This window comes from Sceloporus occidentalis, unplaced genomic scaffold, assembly GCF_023333645.1.
Source record: "Sceloporus occidentalis isolate IW3139 unplaced genomic scaffold, rSceOcc1.0.p SCAF_56, whole genome shotgun sequence".
Lineage (NCBI taxonomy): Eukaryota > Metazoa > Chordata > Lepidosauria > Squamata > Phrynosomatidae > Sceloporus > Sceloporus occidentalis.
In genome coordinates, this window is record NW_028317036.1 from 3005676 (window position 1) to 3027280 (window position 21605).

The 21605-nt window shown below is 39.2% G+C and overlaps 1 protein-coding gene across 1 annotated transcript; it reads left to right on the forward strand.

The window, feature by feature from the left end:
* Positions 1 to 1646: 1646 nt before the first annotated feature.
* On the forward strand, positions 1647 to 20929 carry LOC149287826 (UDP-N-acetylglucosamine transporter SLC35D4 homolog). The gene is made up of 12 exons (XM_089492429.1): positions 1647 to 1718; positions 3341 to 3387; positions 4014 to 4091; positions 5896 to 5974; positions 6710 to 6787; positions 9950 to 10033; positions 16512 to 16560; positions 17368 to 17410; positions 18001 to 18036; positions 18555 to 18589; positions 20513 to 20582; positions 20788 to 20929. The coding sequence occupies exons 1-12, from the start codon at positions 1647 to 1649 to the stop codon at positions 20927 to 20929; spliced, it is 813 nt and encodes a 270-aa protein (XP_089348555.1).
* Positions 20930 to 21605: the final 676 nt, after the last annotated feature.

The window sequence follows — 21605 nt, forward strand, 5'->3', positions numbered from 1 at the left end:
TTTGCTGGAGAAACCTGCCAGAGTCTTGGCTGTATGTAACGGGCAGTGAGAGTTATTGAACGTCTTTGTACTCGTTGAATTGTTGAATCTCCGACTCTCCTGCCGGCTCGTGCTTTAGTGAATAAACCCCGGTGTGACTCACCCCTTGAGCACTTTGCAATGCGGCCTTTCTCGAGGTGAAACTATTAAGACTGGAATGCATGATCAAAACTGCAACTCTCCTGTACACACGCTGCTTAACCCCTTCGGTACTGAAGGCTTTTAGTATCCCAAATACCATATTTTTTGCCATTTTTAACTTATGTTATCTTTAATCAAGATTCCCCTTTTCCGTATTTGATGTACACACAGTTTAGACATTTTTATGGAAAAAAAATGTGGCCCCTCATACATCATATGCATGCCAGTGATATCACAATGACATCACTGTGTTCAGTGTATTATTTGTTGTTTCTCACTCTCTTCCCTCCGATCCCCCCGCACTGATTACATTATGATCAGCAAGCAAGGATCCATTGATGATCGCAATGCGTAAAATCAGCCAGCAGGGGGAGCAATTGGAGATCCTAGCAGGGTCTTTAGACAGACTCTCCTGTCCTCTAGTAACTTTCCTAGTGGGTGTCAGCAGGGACGTATAACGGAAGGGAACTCCTAATGAGGCATTCTTTATATAATGGTGTACCGGGCTCTCGCTGAGCGCTGTTACACACAATCAGTCTGCTGGAATCCAGCTTCTGCTGACATTAGGCAGTCCAGACTGTCAATAGACAGCCTCATCTCCCACACAGAGGCAGAGCGTCCTAAAGGTAGTCTTGCCATGCCTTTTGCGGATGTACCTGTACGCCCGTAGGGTAACGAAGGGTTTATACTAGCTCTAAAGGCAATGTCGTTAAAACATTGAGTGATTTGCACAGTGCTTTCTGTTTAGGGTGACCACATCTGCCATTCTTTCCAGGATACCTACATTACGAGTGTTCCTGAACAGCGTATGAAAAATGGTGCCCTGCAGTATGTCTGATATAGAAAATCACGCAAGTTAATCAGTTACTCAGGTACATCCCTCATACCACAGGGTAACTGTTTACATCTTAAACTTATGCGCGTATTTGGGAAATATGCCAGAGTGAGGCCCGGACTGGCATTCTAGCACAGGATGGGCCGCTAGCCTACAGCAGTCCACCAGCTGGATATGCCTGGCTGCACACAGCGCGAGCAAAAGTGATTTACAGCCACTCAGATCCAGCCGTTGGCCGTGCTTTTATTATTAGCCTGCTGCCGGCCTTAAAGTGCACAGGCCACCTGTCGTCCCCAATCCGACGCCCTGGCCACCATGGTGGGTCAACCTAGATCTGATGCGGGTTTTAGTAAATACTGAATTGCATGTAACACGCCAGGGCCAACAAGATCAAGAAGCTTCTGTCTGCTGCAGATCTAAAGCTGGCCAAGCTGGGTTTTGCTGTTGCTATATCTCTTTAAAGAGGCGGGGCGTTCTAGTGAGTCCTAATCTCTGATTGGAGGAGGGTCTCAGCAACGTGTCTCCGTTATGGCAGCTCCCAGCTGGTCTCCTTCCTGCCCCGCTGTAGATCCGGCCGGAGGAATGAAGTCGGGGATGTAGGCGCTCGCAGCACAGTGTAATGCGGTGACAGATGTATCTTAGGGTCCCTGCCGTGGGTCTTTCCTTCTCATTCTTCTTTTTGGCTTTCTATTTCACAAATAAGGTGAGAAGAGCATCTGGTGACACTTCTCCTAAATACAAGCTATGTGTTGGCTTTCATTTCAGTCACAACCATTGGTTATTTCAATGTAGTTTCCCACCTTTTGGCACGTTAAAGGTTAAAAGTTTATAAAATATTGTAACTAATGACATAAGCAATCAAAGCTTTTGGCTTGGTATTTTTTTTTAACTCTTACATGTTATGTACGAAACAACATATAGATTTATTGTACGGATCTTCGGTATATTATGGCACTTTGTAAATCATTAAATAATCTATTATTATTAATATTTATTATTGGCTTGAAAACATCAAGTTGTATTATTTACCTATTTTCAGATGTTATAATTTTGTAAAGTGGTCCATCCGTTAATTAGTCTGCCATCTTTACGCAGATCTGTATTTCTAATGCTTATAAGATTTATATAATAATATGATTACTAGATTAATTCAGAATATTTGACCATATTAAAAAAATATACCCAAATAGATGGAGACGTGCATCCAATGCCAGTGTGTATGGGGGATCGGGGATTGCTGGGTAGTAGAGGTCCACATGGTGGACACCAGTTATGGATAACGTACATTGTGCAGTCCTGGGTTGATGAGATAAATTGTGACCTTCTCAGGATCATGTAGCTGATATACTATCGTATGTCGCGTCCTACTTGTAATGTGCAGGAGACCACGCAAAGAAAGTCTGCTGAGACCTGTGATTTACTTTGGGAAGGATGCTCATTTCTGATCTTTTTGACATTGTTGTCCCAACTGAAGCCAGTGGGCCCAAGCAGCCGTCTGGGCTTATGGTCTGGCTGAAAAACCTCAAAAAAAAAAAGTTGGACATCAAACACTTTGTATCATTTCTACATCGGTTTTATGCACTAAATGCCGTATTAGCGGGGTGCCATGGCAGTCGAGTAAAAACGCCACGTCATCAGCACCTTGGACTTTGCGTTGTTTAACTCAGTAGATGGCTACCACAAGTTTGGTGTGGATGGTTTCAGGTTCACAGTGAAAGTCCCACAGCTTGTTTTCTTTTCCCCGCTGTTACCGGTGCAGTGAGAGGACATTCCTTGCACTTAGTGGTGACACAGAAGGGTTTCATTAAAGAGAGACTTGTGGTTTTAACCCTCTCGCTATTCATGAAGAAGGGCCATCACTAGCATGTTTGTCCAGCAAGAAGTTCTGAGCTGGTCCTGTATAATGCATAAACCATCATGTAAAGAGCATTTCGTGAACCCTTCCTGATTTGACTATACACTATACAGGGCCAGCCACGTTTCCCCAGAAGCAGAAGCTTGCCGTGGTTTGAATTTAATGAATAGTGAAAACGCAACTTTCGCCAAATCTCTCTTTAGTGCATAGACCCCCAAGGAAAACTCAGTGTATTGCAATATATACATTTATTTTTTATATATATATATTTTTTTTAAATCCACCCGTATGTTAAATATGTAGGCACCTTCTGGAGCTGACAAATGAATCTAGTATTGACCAGAAAGGATTTTTTTTTCCATACAGTCTTCCTATATCTATTTACAAAATAAAGATCAGCGAAATGTAGTCTCAATCAGTAGATCACGTGCTATATGATGATTTAACATAATGTGGTCTTTGTTTTACAGTATGTCCTGTCTATTCTGAAATTCACTTACCCTACACTTTTCCAAGGGTAAGTATTATTTCTACGCATTACAGAATTTATATTTATAATTTATCTGTACTCATATGGGTGTTCAATTGATGTAGGTTAGTTTTTGATGTGATTCTTTTGTTCTGGCATAGATGTCATTAAGATTTCTGTTCTTGGCTCTCAGACCTTTAGACAGCCAAGACAGGTAGCCGCTTAAAAACCCTCTTTACATAGCCTAAAAAAGAAAATTCGTTTCTAATACACGTATTTCTTTTTTTCTTCTTTCTTCTGTCCACATGAAACACATTAAAAAATCATTGGTTGGGCTGCATATTTTTACATCTTAGGTTATGTCCCTCTTTAAAGTGTTTTGCACCCAACTTCTGCTAATGCCAATTTTGTTTCCCGGTTCTGCGGTTCGTTAATTCGGTAATAAGTGCTGTAAAGGAACAGAGGTGAAACATCAATGCACAAGATTTACTGTGAAATGTTGCATATTAAACATAATTTTACCCTACTTTAGGATATTGAAGGATTGGTTGTTAGCACAACAATGATGTTCCGTAGAGAAGCACAGATGTTTCACGCTGTATGGGTTGCAATGCCATGCGACGCTCACTGTACATACTTTCTATATGCTGTAATGTATGTTCTTTCCCTGGCAGGTGGCAGACCCTTGTGGGGGGACTTCTTCTTCACATATGCTGGAAGCTGGGCTGGGTGGAGATAAATTGCGGTTCCAGGTACTTTCAATTAACCCCCCCTTGTTTCTTGATTAAATGTATGAAGACTTCTTCAGATATGCTTACATTTTCAGACTATAGTCCTTGTGACTAGTATATTAATAACTATGTTTTGTGATCGGATTAACATTTCATTGTGTCTTCATGTTGCCATTAGAAATGAGTGTACTTTTTACTTTAATAAATCCATATAGATTTATGTGAATATTGGCTTATATACAGACTAAACATTAAACATACAGACTAGTCTTACACAGACTAAACATTCTGTGTCCTGTAATGTTTACTATTTTGTTAAAATTTTCATTGAGTAAAAGGTTTGAAGTACATTTAAATGGTGGAATGCAAATGAAACATTTTTTTTTTCTTTCTTGCTCCTTGTTCAATTTAAAAAAAATATTTTTCCTTATTATTTTCACCAAACATGTTCCTTAACACTTTGCTTCAAATGATATATATTTATTGATTTATTTTGAAAGATTTATACTCCCGTGGCTTTACTTTTGATTATCCACTAGGGGGCAGTATTTGCTAGCAAGAACACACATTTATGTCTGCTTCGCTTAGACTTTTGTAATAATGATATAGCAGTGTGATAGAACACAAAATGTGTGTAACAGATTATGAGTGAAGACACATATAACACAAACAATTAAACCATTTCTATTCCAGATTGATAAACAATCCATGTTGCAATATTTTTCAAATCCTTCTTTCTCAGTTAGAATGGACAATTAGGGGATGCATGTAAATGATTCTTCATCAAAAATACACAAATTATGACAATTGTATTAGCACTATTTACAACATGTACAGCAGGAAAGCACATATTTATAATTATATGATGCATTACGTATGTCCTGCTTACTGGTTGTACAGTGCTCCAGAATATAATGGTGCTATATAAATCAATAAATAATAGTGATTTTTTTTTAAATAATGTTAACATTAGTGCAGAGAAAGCATTGAAATACCATAGGGTATACATGGTTTGTGGGGGTAAATTCAAATGGCAGGCTTTAAAGATGCCCCAAATAGGACATGGGTGCAGGATGACCAGATGATGAAAAGCGGCAATGCATATGTCCCAATTGTGGCCTTTTAGCCCCCAAACGACCAAACAAACCTATGCATGGTTTGTCTCGCTCTGCTCACCAGATGTTTATTGGGCTGTTGTTTCTTTGTAACCCTTTAAATTCTCAGTAAATGTATACCTGAATTGCGATCTGTGTTTGGTAAAGATTCGTGGTAAAATAGCTGCAAGTGTCAAAATACACCGAGTTGAATACGCCAGGTTCTCTGCTTTAGAAAAATATGTACATGTGGTAGGTGATTCAGGTATTTATGACATATATCAGTGTTACAGTCTCTTATTTTGAAAAAAAATATGAAATAGCAATGCACTATTTTACTTATTGCACTATAACTTGCAAAAACACAAAATGCAAGACATTTCTGAACTCAGGACAGATGTTAAAAAGCCAATGGGAAAGTGGAGGAGTAAAAAATTATTTTTCTTTCAATTTCTCACCATATTTTTTCATAGTAAATTATAAATTATAAAGTAATGGTGTCTAAAAAAAAAAAAATAAAAAAAAAATAAAACCCCTCTTGTCCTGAAAAAGCCAATATAGTGGGTACACTAAATGGAAAAGAAGAAAATTAAAAAGGGAGGTTAAAGGGCATCCCTTTCATTTTTAATTGGCAAGTACACCAAAAGGGTTCATGTCGTTCAGTATGGTCAGTATCCAGTTTCTGAACACCTCGATTGAATTAACACGCCTCTTATTCATTATTTTTTTAGGGCCTTTGTATCATGGCTACCAGCTTCTGCTCTTTTTGTGGGAAACATTTATGCAGGTTCCAGGGCATTGTCAAGACTGGTATGTCATAGAACAAACATTGCTTTTCAACTACATTTAGCGTTTTGTGTTAATCACTCCTCACTACATTCTATTTTTCATTTTTGTACAACTTTACTAACTCACCCATATCCTGCTCTGAAACGGTTAGCTAACAGTCTGCCCTTTTGGTGACTAAAAGGGTGACTTGGTCTTTGGCCTTTCAGATCCCATTTCTTGTGTGACAACCCATCCTAAAACAAACAAAAAAAACAATAGTAGGATGCGTGAAATATTCAGATGTTTGCGTGCCGTTGAAAGAATTTGTATATTTTGTGTTCTCTCAGTGCTTCAAAATCTAAAACCAAAGCTCTGCAAATTGTGGAGGGGGATAGATCCTTTCCTTAATAAATAGCGGTGGGGGAAAAGGTCTTCTTTCAGTGCTGTGACCACGGAATCCTTAGTGGATTCTGCTTCTCTGATGGTATTACTGCGTTTGTGGAACATGAACTTTTTGGCTGCTCATACACCAAATAACTGTCTCCTGATAACATCTTTCAACAAATAGTAATAATCTTTGCCAGTTAATAACAGGGACCACAGCTGTTTGCTTTCTTGATATACTATATCAAAGTAAATATGTTCCCCCTTTCTCTTTGGCCCCTCTCAGCTTTGCCCTTGCATAATAATAATTTATTTTGGTTAGCGTGCGCGTGTGTGTGTGTGTGAATGGGCAGACAAACATGTTTTTCTAATGGCAGTTATCTCCCCCTGCAGCCTGTACCTGTGTTTTTCACGTTACACAATGCAGCCGAAGCTGTGAGCTATGGAATCCAGAGGTTTATCTTCAAAGAGGTAAGAATCATTTTGGGCAGAAAGAGACAATCGCAATATCCTTAGGGGAGCTGTCGCAGCTTTTAGCATAGGGATATTTGCTTATTGACACTACAAACAACATGCTTTTCATCTGCGTCTGTCAGTTCAATAATTTTGTCTAATCTGTAGACATGGTTACATAGGAATAATACATTTATAAACCTGTAGAATGCAGAATTTGGGAAAAGTGACTAAAGCCACTAAGCATTTTGTCTCTGAAATGAAGCAGGAATTCTTCGACTTAGATCCCATCCTTTTTAATAGAAAAGCATGGTGTTTTATAAAAAAAACAACAAAAAAAAAACACTTATTGTCTGAATTCCTCATCTTTCTTGATGGTTCAAAGGGGAAAAGTGTATTGAATGCTTGTGGACCCACCTATATGCAGATACTTGGTGCACACCTCCCAGCGTTTTATGTAGCCAAAAGAAAAGTGACCACTGGTGTAACTACAGGGGTGCAGCTGCGACGGGGGCCGTTCCTCTAAGGGGCCTGGTCCAACCCCTTGTTTATGTCTCCTTGCACCGCTCCAGGTTGGAAGGGCCCTTTTCTTAACTAAGTGGAACTGGCACGGGGAGACAGAAGCGTATTGGGGTCACGTGGTGACGTGACCCCCATGGTGAAACCGAAGTGCGAGCAGCCGGACAGAAAGCTGCGGGAACGTTTGGATGTATGTTTATTAGCATGGATGTCTAATTGTGTGTTTGTGTGTGAGCATGGATGTCTAATTGTGTGTGTGCGAGAACATGGATGTCCAATTGTGTGTGTAATTTGTGTAAGTGTGTCTGCATATATGTGCCAGAGTGTATGTTGAAAGGAAGGGCAAAGAAGGCACAGACGTTGTTTGGGGAGGCAACTTTCGCACCAGGGCCCTGGCAGTTATGCCCCTGGCAGTGACTACACATAGTCCTCCTATGTGACATTGACCAGTAGATAGTTTTATGTAATTTCAAAACAGTATTTTGGGAAATATATTTTTGTAACACAATTTTAATTTTTTAATCACATTTCCTTTTTTTAACATCCATATTAATGTCTATATACACATACCATCAAAACATCCTAGAAAATAGAGACAGCAGGCAAGGATATGTGATGCAAAGAGGGACTTTCCTTAGAGGTATGACATTACCTATGTATTACACGTGATCACGTCTGATAAATGTGTCACAGAATGATCACTGTACCACATTAACATGAAATGGTAATTAGATGGTTTACTAAAATATTGACATTTTACATACTTTTATTTCTTTCTAGCAATATTCTTACACAAGAACTTCCAGGTAAGGTTCTCTCTCTCCGTGTCTAAACTATTTTTGTTTGATATGCCCATCGCTAAGAGATTTGTAAACCCAACTGATGTAAAGACAATAGGACTACTGAATCATTGCACTTGGGCAAGGGAAACAAGCAAAAATAAAAGGCAAGGTCACAGTAGCCAATTAATATTGCAATATTTTAAGGTCCTGGTATACATTCCTATGTATAATACTAATTACACCTGGATGAACAGGAAAGCCTGAAGAAAATGAATGCATCAGAGATGGAGAAAACCTAGCATGATATTGTTGGTTAGGATTTAAAGGTGCTTAAGCTCCTTACCATGTTAAGAAAATACGCATTAGTATCTGTCATTTTATTCTTTCTTCTAAAGGCTTAGAAGCAGCACCAAAACATTTAAACATTCCCCTGCAAAAATTATGAAAGAAGCACCAGTTTACACAATTAATAGGAAGTATTTGGGAATCAAAGGGACACTCAATGCATCATATGTACGTTTTAATGTTTGTGCAAATGCATTGGGGGAGATTCTGCGGGTATGCATTTACCCCTTTCCTCCACCTCCCAGCTAAACGCTGTGGGGAAAGTTTGTTCAGCTAAACAACTCTCCCGGTACGAGATTTACTCGCCTTCATTTAGCTCCGGTTCTGGCTTTAAGGCTCGTACCTGGAGTATTCCCTGTCGGCGGCAATAATAGTCAGACCAGGGAGGAGGAGGGCAGCCACTGCCGCAGGGATGCCTCTCTACTGCGTCAGATGCTTTAAAGTGCTTTTTTTTTCCTTTTGGAAGAATGCACATTGTACTTTTATATAAATGCGTTTATTGAAGAGATGTTGGGACATTTAAACAGACCCTTTAAACAGCATTAAAATCATGTTTCTAATGCTGTCTTTAGCTAACAAAACATAACATTTAAGAGACCAGATGGAACTTCACCTTCACTTAATAATGCCACCCTCCTCTCAAAGTCCAAACACAAACCTTATCTTCTCTTACAAGCACAAAAGAAGACAAAGGGAGATATAATGGAGAACTGTCGAGATGAAGGTAACAAACTTCAATCTGGAACTCTTCTTTTGTATGACTATAGCAAGTGCCAAACCGAGGCACAGGTATGACTCTTAAGTAGGTCTTTTAGACAGTGTAGTCCCTGCTGTCCTCCTCATCACATGCTTATGTTAAACACAGTACTCCAAACCATAATTAAACTAAATCCGTTCCACCAATGTACTGTGTAAGTGAATTTAACAATCAGGGGCAACTACTTCAGACAATGGTGAGAGTACAATATGTTGATAAGCTTAATACCGGTATATAATTTCTCATGGCTGATTGGTACCAGAGTTTGATGTCGTCGTTTTAGACCATTGTGCTGTGAACTGCCTGTTTCAGTCTTTTTTATGTACTTTAATAAACTATGAAGGCTAACTGGATGGGGTATATGGTGTCATCTGGACAATGATGTAGGTGGTGAAAGGACTATAGTCAAGAGTGTCAGGTTTCATCAAAGTGGTTTTGTTTTATTGGAGATTATTTCTAGTTATATCTGTTTGTTTTCTGTTCTATATCCATTAACATCTTTCTTAACATTCTTTAAAAGAGATTTGCTCCAAAGCACTTTACTCTTTTTTTTATTTTAGCACTTTACTCTTTAACACATTTTTATGACTGTGCTGCCATCTGATGCTGTAATACAAATATATATATCAAGTGTTTGGTGAAATGCCTGTGTTTTTTGAAATGTTAATGTTGGTCGTTAATTCAGATATGAATAAATATGTTCATTTATAAGGATGAAATTGCGAAATCTTGTCGTTCTCAATAGTATTGTTTAGAACTTTGTGTACTATGTTACAGAGATTCTTCACCATGTCTCCTTTTCTTCTCAGCGTACTATTGATGCTGGTTTCCGCTGGGTGCCTTCCATTACATGATCCTCAGGTACGTACATAAATTAAATGCTCTTTGTTTTAGTTATGTACAAGTATATCGTCTGGGGGCCAGACCGTCATAGAGCTTAAAACTTTCCAGGTGGCACACGTTCTTATACCTCCTAAGAAGGGACATCTCGTTTGGGGAAAGAAGATATTGTAGAAAATGTGTGTGTGTGTGTGTGTGTGTGTGTGTGTATATATATATATATGTATATATATATATATATATATATATATATATATATACACTTACGCACACACATAGCCTGCACAAAGCGTAAATGTAGGTTTTATTATATTCCACATAATGTGACGGCATATGCTTTTAACTGTAGCGAACACAGTCTTTTGTTCTAGCAGAGAGTGAATTGGACAAACCCTACAATCCTCGGCAACGTTAACGGGTTAGCACAGCGTTCATGTATGCCTCCTCGTTTTTCACATTCCTACTTGCGTGTATTTCCCTAGCAGATGGCTGTCTTAGTGAGCCTTATGCTGCTAAGATTACATTTCAGTAAAGTTCCTTAAAATAGAGAATCTGTTTTCCCCTGTTAAACATCATCCGTTTAATATATTCAGTGTACACTGTGGTTTCCTTTAACTTTAATGCATGTTACAAATCCTATTTTGGAGACGACCATCTGTGTTCTTTCAATGCACTTGTCTAGAAGAACCTATTGGGTAATAAGTGCAGCAACTGTTATCTCTGTACAGATGATTTACACATCTTTACAAATAGATTATTATTGTCTTTTATTTATGTAGCGCCAACAATCTACGCAGCACTTCTTACATTACATATATTAAAAGGCTATGACAAAACTAGAATGGACAGATTGACAACTTGATTCATTAGGCAAAGAGATCGCTGCTCGCAAGCTTACAATCTAGACCACTTTTACATTTGGAAATACACTAGAAAATTAGAGTTCACTTCTCTTGTTTTGCTGAAAGCCCAAAGGCTGCCCTGAAATAACGGTATGTTCATGTCAGATTTGGCTCCGTCCGTATTTTTTCTCGGGGACTGCTTAATTTCATCCTGTAGTCATACGGCACAAGGAGAAAGCATTCATAGGTTGTTGCAGAAAGAGAAAAGGCTTGTTATTAGAAAATGGGATTTCAACATGAGATATTGTGCCGTTGTGCCTTCTACATGAAGAGCTTTTTCTATGCGGAAGAAAATACAAAATATGCAGGATCCGATGAATACCAGCATGAGATACGAGATAAAGGACATGAATACTAGTAATGACAGAGTGTATCCCAGGTATAGTATTGCAGAGACAAAAATATTCTATACAAATATATCTCATCTTTATAATCTTTCTCTAACAGAGGTTGGTTCATTCCAATATTTACTAAACTACTTATGCCATCATGGATTTAAATATGATGGGACTAGTAGTGTAATATGACAGCTGACAGCCTAACGCTGATCTCGCCCCTGACAAACCTTCAGCCTTCCTTTTCTATAGCTGCCTGTTTACTTACAGTGCAAGCTGTTATACAAGGTACCAATTATCTAAGAAACCTGTGGAGCTGTCAGGAATTATTGAAGGAATCCAGTCAAATTACCTTTTACTTGGTAATGCGGCTTATTTGCTTTTTTTCCTCTCCATGTAATATCCCCCACTGAGCGCACTTCATTAACCTCTAATGATTAACATTACAGGTTAAACAGAGCTGCATGATCACATTTAACGCGCTCCCATTGTTTCCTGTTCTTATGCTTTAATTTCCCACCTATCTTTTAAATATTCTTTTCAAAAACCTACCATTTATTCTATTATGACACGGCGAACAACAACCCTCCCTAAAATAGAAATAAAAATGTAACACAATAATTACTACTGCAACTACTGCAGTGCTTAGGTTACGCAATCTATTTAATTTGTTCATGGTTTGTTTGTTTTTTTTCTGGTTGTCGAGAGATATTCCTCCCCATCAGGGAAGAGCTTGCAAGGGGGCACCCTAGGCCACTCTGATTTAAAGCCACTACCTTAAGATTTTGCATGTGCTTTCCTGCAGTTCTCCGTATGGCCACCAGGGTTTCCAGAGTAGGAAGCACATTTGTCGGCACTTATATCATGATTGGTTCCCGGATTTAGACGGTATCACACTATTGTGCTAGAATCCCCTATCGTACACGACTTTTCCTGAGAATTCTCCGGGATTGACCCAGAGGCTATGAGTGAACCCAGATCTCCGGGTCGGATTCTAATTTCTCCAGGTAGGGTTTGGTGTTAGGACACTGCCCCCCACATCAACTTTATGCCTTCTCACTACCCACTTCCCTTCACTCCCAACCCACTAAAGGATTTTTTGGGCTTGTTATCCCTCAATGCATGGGTAGCCCCACCCCTTCACGAAGCCACTCCCCTCAAAGGAGAGCTTCAGGTAACTGTGCAGAAAAAAAGTTATTTTCTTAGAATTTATTTTTTGTTGTGGGTACTGTTTTTTTATGAAGTGAGACGGTCACCAAGAATGGACAGCAGCTTTATAGCTTGTCTTACGGTGCGTCCCGCTTGGGCATCTTGCATTTTAGCCAATACAGAGAACAATCTCCATCAACATATCAGTCTGATCCTGTCCCAAGGGCAAATTTTGCATGAGGAAACCAACAACATACGTTTTGGCCTTCATAGACATCATCAATGGGATCTGTTTGGTATCCACACATTGTGTGTGTTTTTTTTTTTTTTGTTTGTTTTTTACATTTTATATTTCTTTACCAAATCAATCCATATATTCAGTATTGTGAACCATTTGTGTATTCTGGCCTAGGTGACTGGGTTATCCCTTGTATCACATGGGCAGCAGATTGTGCGCACTTCCTGGCACACCGCTGCTCATTAGGCCCGGTTTGGGTAGTTCCTTGTACCTTGCCCATTTACCCATTAGGTGTCTAGAGGGGGAGCACCAAGGCACTTGGAACAAAGTACACATGGGAGAGGCGTTGTTTCTCAGGTTAGGCCCTGTGGAAGAGCTTGAGTGCTAATCTGGGCCATCCAACCCCTGTAAATGCAACACTGTTTTGAATGGCAGCCTGGCATTCTTTCTACATATTTACTTCATGAAAAGTCTTAATTCTCCTTGTTTCCCCTTGAATTTATGCATCTTTTTTTCCGTAATAAAAGCTTATTTACCATTGGTGACATTGATTATATGCTGTACCCCCTTAAATAACCAAGTCTTTCTTCCTCGGTAATTAATACTTAAATATATACATTACTCACACTAAATCATAGAGTGTACACATGGTAATAGCAAAAACAAAATTATAAAGAAATGAAGCCTTCCAAACTCAATGATGCGGAAATAAGAAAAAAAACCAAAAACATAAGACGGGGTTTCAAATGTTATATTCATTTGAACAAAAGGTCCTTAAATAGGCCGTCCCAGCTTTCAATTATATCTAACATAAATGAATACAACGAAACATTATTTTTAGCATGGATTTATGTATTATGGTACCTTGCTTGGATCGGATAATTTAAGAGTTTTCTTAGTGGATATAGACTTTTGTTTCTATTTTAAAATGGCCCATGAAGTCAAAACTATGCCAGTGTAGCTCATTTATGGCAGAGCAGTGGAAAGATTCATAGGTAATAGTAATTTGGGTAGAATCAGAATGCCTGCTTTATTATATGTGGGATGTAATATTTTATGATGTCATGTTGGATGCACTAAGCGATCGAGCATCTTCGTAAAACTATAGGTAGTTGTGTGTGTGTGTGTGTATGTATGTATGTGTGTGTATATGTATATATATATATATATATATATATATATATATATATATATATATATATATATATATATATATATATACACTGCTCAAAATAATAAAGGGAACACTTAAACAACACAATGTAACTCTAAGTCAATCACACTTCTGTGAAATCACACTGTCCACTCAGGAAGCAACACTGATGGACAATCAATTTCACATGCTGTTGTGCAAATGGAACAGACAACAGGTGGAAATTTTTAGGCAATTAGCAAGACACCCCAATAAAGGAGTGATCTGCAGGTGGTGACCACAGACCACTTCTCAGTTCCTATGCTTCATGGCTGATGTTTTGGTCACTTTTGAATGCTGGCGGTGCTTTCACTCTAGTGGTAGCACGGGACAGAGTCTACAACCCACACAAGTGGCTCAGGTAGTGCAGCTCATCCAGGATGGCACATCAATGCGAGCTGTGGCAAGAAGGTTTGCTGTGTCTGTCAGCGTAGTGTCCAGAGCATGGAGGCGCTACCAGGAGACAGGCCAGTACATCAGGAGACGTGGAGGAGGCCGTAGGAGGGCAACAACCCAGCAGCAGGACCGCTACCTCCGCCTTTGTGCAAGGAGGAGCACTGCCAGAGCCCTGCTAAATGACCTCCAGCAGGCCACAAATGTGCATGTGTCCACTCAAACGGTCAGAAACAGACTCCATGAGGGTGGTATGAGGGCCCGACGTCCACAGGTGGGGGTTGTGCTTACAGCCCAACACCGTGCAGGACGATTGGTATATTCGCCACTGGCGCCCTGTGCTTTTCACAGATGAAAGCAGGTTCACACTGAGCACATGTGACAGACGTGACAGAGTCTGGAGACGCCGTGGAGAACGTTCTGCTGCCTGCAACACCCTCCAGCATGACCGGTTTGGCAGTGGGTCAGTAATTGTGTGGGGTGGCCCTCCATGTGCTTGCCAGAGGTAGCCTGCCTGCGATTAGGTACCTAGATGAGATCCTCGGACCACTTGTGAGACCATATGCTGGTGCGGTTGGCCCTGGGTTCCTCCTAATGCAAGACAATGCTAGACCTCATGTGGCTGGAGTGTGTCAGGAGTCCCTGCAAGAGGAAGGCATTGATGCTATGGACTGGCCCGCCCGTTCCCCAGACCTGAATCCAATTGAGCACATCTGGGACATCATGTCTCGCTCCATCCACCAACGCCATGTTGCACCACAGACTGTCCAGGAGTTTGCGGATGCTTTAGTCCAGGTCTGGGAGGACATCCCTCAGGAGACCATCCGCAACCTCATCAGGAGCATGCCCAGGCGTTGTAGGGAGGTCATACGGGCACGTGGATTTAAGAACGTGGTTTTAAGAACATTTCATCAAAGTTGGATCAGTCTGTAGTGTGGTTTTCCATTTTGATTTTGAGTGTGACTCCATATCCAGACCTCCATGGGTTGATAAATTTGATTTCCATTGAGAATTTTTGTGTGATTTTGTTGTCAGCACATTCAACTATGTAAAGATGAAAGTATGTCATACGATTAGTTCATTCATTTAGATCTAGGATGTGTAATCTTAGTGTTCCCTTTATTATTTTGAGCAGTTTATATATGAGAGATTTACAACACATGTGATAGAAAAATACATCCAAGTGATTGTGAACTCGCATGGTATATTGGTTGCTGTGGCAACCAAGCTACGTGCCACAGGATTTCTTTTCCTTCTGTAGAGAGAAAGTTCAAGGCTGCTGTTAAACGCTTTAATTCTTAATAACCTAAGTCTCAGATGATAGCAATTTAAACCACAGATTCAACAAAATGAAAATACTAGATGTGCCATTAGATGACAAATTGCTTTATTATTACCGTCTGTTACAGATTTATTTATATCACCTACATATATTTGAAAATGTTCTGTATTCAGCTTATGATTCTCTAATAAAAAGCAAAAGGGAAGCTAGAGCACTGCTTGGAATGAAACTAATAAATAAATATATTTTAGAATTTGAGAGGATACAAAAATGGCTACTAAATTAATTAGGGGAATGGAATGGATTGAATGACGATGAGCACTTGACCAAACTGTGTATTTTTGCCCTGGGAAATTGTTCATTCCATGAACTGAGCAATGAACAAGACTCCATTTAAAAATGTTTAAAAACAGAGGAGGATATTCAGGGCCGGACAGGCAGTGATGAGGAGACCCTGGCACTTTAAGGCCGGCGGCCGCCTTGTGTATGCAGCCAATGGCGGTTTATGCTTGGCCACGTGTTACATTTTTAAGCTCATGTAGCGTGCGGCTGCGCATATCCATCCGGCAGACTTCTGCAAAGATTGGGTGAGTATGGGGCATTGTCGGCCAGCGGCACGGCAGGCATTTGGCCAGTGTGCTTCAGGTCCTGAAGGTATTACTGTGAGGGCAGTGAAGCCCGGAAATGTATTACCTAGGGAAGTGGAGGGTGCAAATAATGTTGATGCTTTTCAGAAATATTTGGACTATTTTTTTGGCAAGGGAAGGCACACATTGGCACATGGTTTGTTTGTAATTAATAGGTGCTGATCCAGAGAAAGATCAGGCTGGCTTCTCGTAGTCTTAAGACTTTTCTTTCTACCCTCTGAGGCAAAGTTGGCATTGGCTTTTTTTTCTTCCTGCATCTGGACATAAGGGAGTCTTGGAGATGTTGAACTTGATGGATTTAGGTCCCCGAACCCCTTTAATTCTGTTATTCATATTTTGGAAATATCATTTATTGTTGCAGTTTGATCCAGACGGTTATTTCTGGGCTGTGATTCATCTAACATGTGTAGGTAAGTGACCAGACTTATGGGGGCATTATTTTGTATGGCGCGTTGGGATTATTTACTACAGAGACGCTAAAACATTACATGTGTAGTCAGAAATAGGAAAGTTGTTAAGTCAGTAAAGGGCATTTAATTATGAAAGCAAATCTAAACAAAATCTAAACATTTATTAAATCAATATGGTATTTTACATCTTCAGCCACAACGTTTCTACAAACTCTATTGGAGGCTTTCTACAAAGCTGCTGTATTTTCTTTGATGGCATTTATATTATTAACTCTCTCATTTCCTCCCTCTAGTCTCTTGTTTTAGTAACATGCTTTTTGGGGATTAAAACAGAAAGTTGTTCCCCGTTCTAACTCTCAGGTGAATACAAATGTTAAAGAAACCAGTGATAGCGAAATGTAGCTGTAAGACTTGAAGCTTCCAGGTGTTTCTTCAGTTCCAAGTAACTATGACAACATAAGAACTGAAATATAATGACCTCATGATGTTTTCAGGGCAACATCATCATCACCTACGCAATCTCATTTTGTGCTCACGCTAAGGAGCTTTAATAAAGGAACCCGTGATGTTTGTAGCTGTTAGAGTAACATTTGTCTGCAAAATAGAAAGGGGAAGCTTTTAACTGAATTCATTATGTGTATACCCTAGGAACAGTTATATTAACTTGCTTTTCTGCACTTCCCATTAAGTTATCTTCTCCCATTGTTTTTTCTTTTTCTTACTAGTCCCCATGCTAAATATAAACAACGTCTGTGTAGTCACTCCTATATAGTAATGTTTTTATATCTTTTTTTTGTATTTTGATAGGATGTTACAGAGCATTCCAGAAAATTCAAAAGTCAACCTTAAGGTAATAATGCCATTTCTGAAATGGAGCGGTCATCCAGCATCTGAATGCTCAAGCTCAACTTAGCCTAGAATTTTAGTTTGACAACTTTTAGTTTTGTCAACCATATTTATTAAAACTAAAGAAAACTTGTTTCTTAAATATCACACTGTGAAACCTTTTTATAATATAATGTCTGCACGGTCATCCTACATGCAAAGCAAAATGGACAGCTGCCATGGACTACCATAAGGATCCCTATAAATTCTAGAGCGCATAATAAAAAACAAATAATAAAATCCTGCAGCTCAGGCAACATTTGCTATATAAGTAAAAATGAGATGATGCTGTCTTGTGGTTCCCGCAAATTCTCTAACAAGAGGAGAGATCTCGTCTTTAGTTAAAGCCCTAGACGTTCTGGCTTCTGTCATCGCTCATAAATCCTTGTGTGACGTTACTGGCACTCAGACACATCTGTCTGCAATAACTACCCGCTACATATACCACAATAGCCCATAATATGCTAATACAGAATATACTGTAATGTTTAAGATGTGCATAGTCTAAAATACTGCAGCATTATTACTTTTGTATTGTTGTTTTTTTTTTTACAGTGACCTTGATCAGCAGTACATAAACTATGTTTTCAGGTATGTATAGCTCGTCTTGTTTTACATTATGATGTATGCATTGTATTTGCTAATATGGAAGTTTGGGGTGGATGAAAATTCGCCAGACAGTTGCTTTTCAGCTTCTTAGCTTCATCTTTATACATGATGAAGGTCCAACCCCCAGTGAGCTTCTGCTGTAGGAGCAGCTTGGCTGACCATGTATAATGTATAGTTAAATTGGTGAGCCATTTAAATATAGGTTATACAGGGCAAAGCTCAGCCCTTTAGAGAAACCGTCCATTGTTGACCCATCAATGAATAGTGATGTGAGAGTTAAAAACACAACTCTCCAGGAAACTCTCCTTTTTGCGTTTAAGCCTCGTTGACTGCTCGTTGACATTCTTGGAGGAGACACTTGACATGGAAACGTTTATAGGAGCTTCATGATTCCCTGAGTTGATCAAAACTTACTATTTCACGAATGCATGTTGGGGGGGTCTTCCAGTGTTTGTGCAACGTGATCCTTTACGTTAAGAAGCATATTTTATATTTTGCAGTGTTATACTGTTGGCATTTGCCTCTCATCCAACAGGTAAGCATATTTTGGGACATCCTAATAAACATTTTATTAAATACAATTGCATACTTTACTTTGCAGCATTCCTCGTGAAACAGAGCAACTGTTAACATTTCTTACATACTTGTTTTGTTCTATTGCCTGCTAAAGAAAGGTAGTCCATCCCTGTACTTACATGTTGAAGGCTTTGTTTGTGTGCTGTGTACTTTGTGCAAGACGTCTCATCGTAAAGGATTTCAGCATCAATATTATTCCGTATAAACATGCTGGAGTTACACATAACAGGAATGTGCCCTGTGATGTTTTCTAGTATGGAGCCAAGCCTCTTCTTCCTGTGACCCATTTGGGGTCTCGGGTTACACTGTTCTCAGTCTCAATGTAGTAATGCAGTGTTGGACAGTAAACAGACTTGCGTGTCAAAAAAACCAAGTCATCCTCTGTGTTGGTAGCTAGCAGCTGAGCAGTCCCCATGCTGAAAGGTCCTGTTGTTGCATGGTCCAAACTTCAACGAAGTAACAAGCTAGAAAAGTACTTCTTCTTGGAACTATGTGAGGCTGGAAAATTACAAATCTCCTATAATGGCCCAACAAACAACGAACTTAACCCATACATATTTGATTTAAAAGTTAGATTTACATTGCCACTTGTTTAATTAGACTGTAAAGCACTTCACATCTTTAGCAAGTTTCTGGGTCATGTTGAGATCTTCTCTTTGCTGCATACTTTTTTATTTACACTGATGACTGTAAATGCGTTTTGTCATCACTTTTTGGATAATGACTTGTGTCATAACTTGCAGACTGTACAATAAGCCGAAATTTTCTGTATTGCATTTTTTTTCATCGATATTTCCTTTTGGTTTATCGCGGGTTAAATCATTTCTTTTTAAAGCAGATCACGCCACCTACTCCTCAGTCACGTACATATCTACCATCGCATTCAGCTTCCATGTTCTTGGAAAATAAAAATAAAGCACGTAGTTCAGTGTCTTAAGTCAACCAGCTTGTATTTAATAGGTTTGCTTTGTACTTTTTAGATTAGTAATGACCCTGAATGCTTATCTATATGAAGTGTGGGATGACCTTTGGTAAATTCATGCGGAGTGTAGCTAGTTGTAAAACAGGAAAGCTGAAGAAAACTCATTATGAACGTTTTGTATAAACGTTTTGGAATAAAGAGCCCTGACATCTGCAGTCTGGTAGAAAAAAAATAACTGATCAAAAATAGCAGAAGGAGAAATGTAGGGAAATATTTTTCTTCCTTTTAATGTAAAGGAATGTTCTTCCAACCCTTCTAAACTAATGAAGGAAATGGGTCATACATACCGATTGTTTTGTTATACATTTTTCATTTTACCTTAAAAAAAACCCCCAAAACTTGCCATATGGTGATAGATGACTGTTTACCATTTGTCTATGCTTGTTACTGAATTATCATTCTGACCATTGGTGTCTCCACTAATTTAAACAGCCTATGGGTGTATGGCATCCAAAACGACAGATCGGAACATAAGTTAAAGACAGTCCTGCTCACAAGTTTTCAGTCTTCGACAATAAAGCATTCATATGACTTGGAAACAAACTGGTCGTTCATACATGACTAATTGCACCTATCCAAATGTAGCATTTTAGAGTTTATTACACTAAATAAGCTTATGTAATGCTGTTTACTGGTTATAATTATTTCTCTCCCTTTCTCCTTTCTTTCTCCTTTCTCTCTCTTTCTCCTTTCTCCTCTCTCTCTCTCTCTCTCTTTCTCCTTTCTCCTCTCTCTCTCAATTTTTCCCCCACCTCATTAAGAACACCAGTGCAGGGAATTTATATGATGAACCTATTAATCATGCTTAATAGAGAATTTAACAGGATATATTTTGAACACACGTATACCTTTTTTTAAGCATGTGTCCCTTCTATTAACTGATCCTTTTTATATCCTAAGGTGACATGTTCAGTGCCTTGGAGTTTCCATTCCTGTATTTCTACAGATTTCACAGTGGATGTTGTGCCAGGTAATATCAAGACACCATGGGGTTTTGTTGATTTATAGCCACATTTTGGCTTGGCCAATGCTGGAAGAAGAAACTATTCTCTTGATTGGTTTTAACGTGGAACATGAAATATGGTACACACAAAATATTTTTTAGACTTTATTAGGACAGATGTTTTAAAGATACATGGCTGATGTCAATTATCTTCTCTTGCTTTTTTTTGCAGTGGGATTTTGGGCTTCCTGCTAATGCTAATGTCTGTAAAGTTAAGGAGCAGTCTGTCCCCTGCACATCACGTATCATGGAGTTTCCTAGCTAAGGTGAGATTTATTCAGATAGCTATAACTGCAAAAAACATACCAGATTAACAGGGCGGTATATTAAGTAGCCATTGTCCTCACACTAGAGCGTAGGTTCTGTATGGTTAGGAATATTGTCTTTACATGTCCACAGCGCTTCATTACTGTCTCCTCATTAGCATTTTTGTGCTGAATTTTTTGATGACTGTAGAATCTTATCCATGAGAATCAAAGGACAGACCTTGTTGTTCACTGTGCCTAGATGTATAGCAGCTGTACCTCTGAAGCAAGGCCCACAAAGGCTGAAACATGGCCCTGGGGTGTTGGGCCCATCATATAGATTTAAATTGTGTTTCTGGACTAGCATGCCCTCAGCCTGATGGAGATTGTTGCCAGTTCTCTGTTAAGATGGTCATCTCATGCTAATTTTTTACCCCATGTTATATTCATAGCCTGAGTGAGATTTTTAACCCTTTCAATGTCTGTTTGCTGTACAGGCATGCACAGACCTCTGTATTATAACCGGGCCACTTTTCAGTTGGCCTTATAAGTGCTGGGGGTGCCAGGGACACAGTTGCAAAATAGGTTTGCTGGCATTTAGTAAAGCTTGGCTGGACCTGCCAACCAATAAGAGAATGCACCTTTGTGGTGCAGGGGTGCAAACCACACATTGTTGTAGTTTGTACATTATATGCGATTGCTGAAGGCACTCATAAAAGAAGAAACTTGAACTAAAAATAGTAAA

Coding starts and splice junctions, on each gene's coding strand:
- LOC149287826 (XM_089492429.1), top strand. CDS start 1,647: ATGTATCTTAGGGTCCCTGCCGTGGGTCTTTCCTTCTCATTCTTCTTT. Junction 1,719..3,340: donor CTTTCTATTTCACAAATAAG/GTGAGAAGAGCA, acceptor TTTGTTTTACAG/TATGTCCTGTCTATTCTGAA. Junction 5,975..6,709: donor CCAGGGCATTGTCAAGACTG/GTATGTCATAGA, acceptor CTCCCCCTGCAG/CCTGTACCTGTGTTTTTCAC.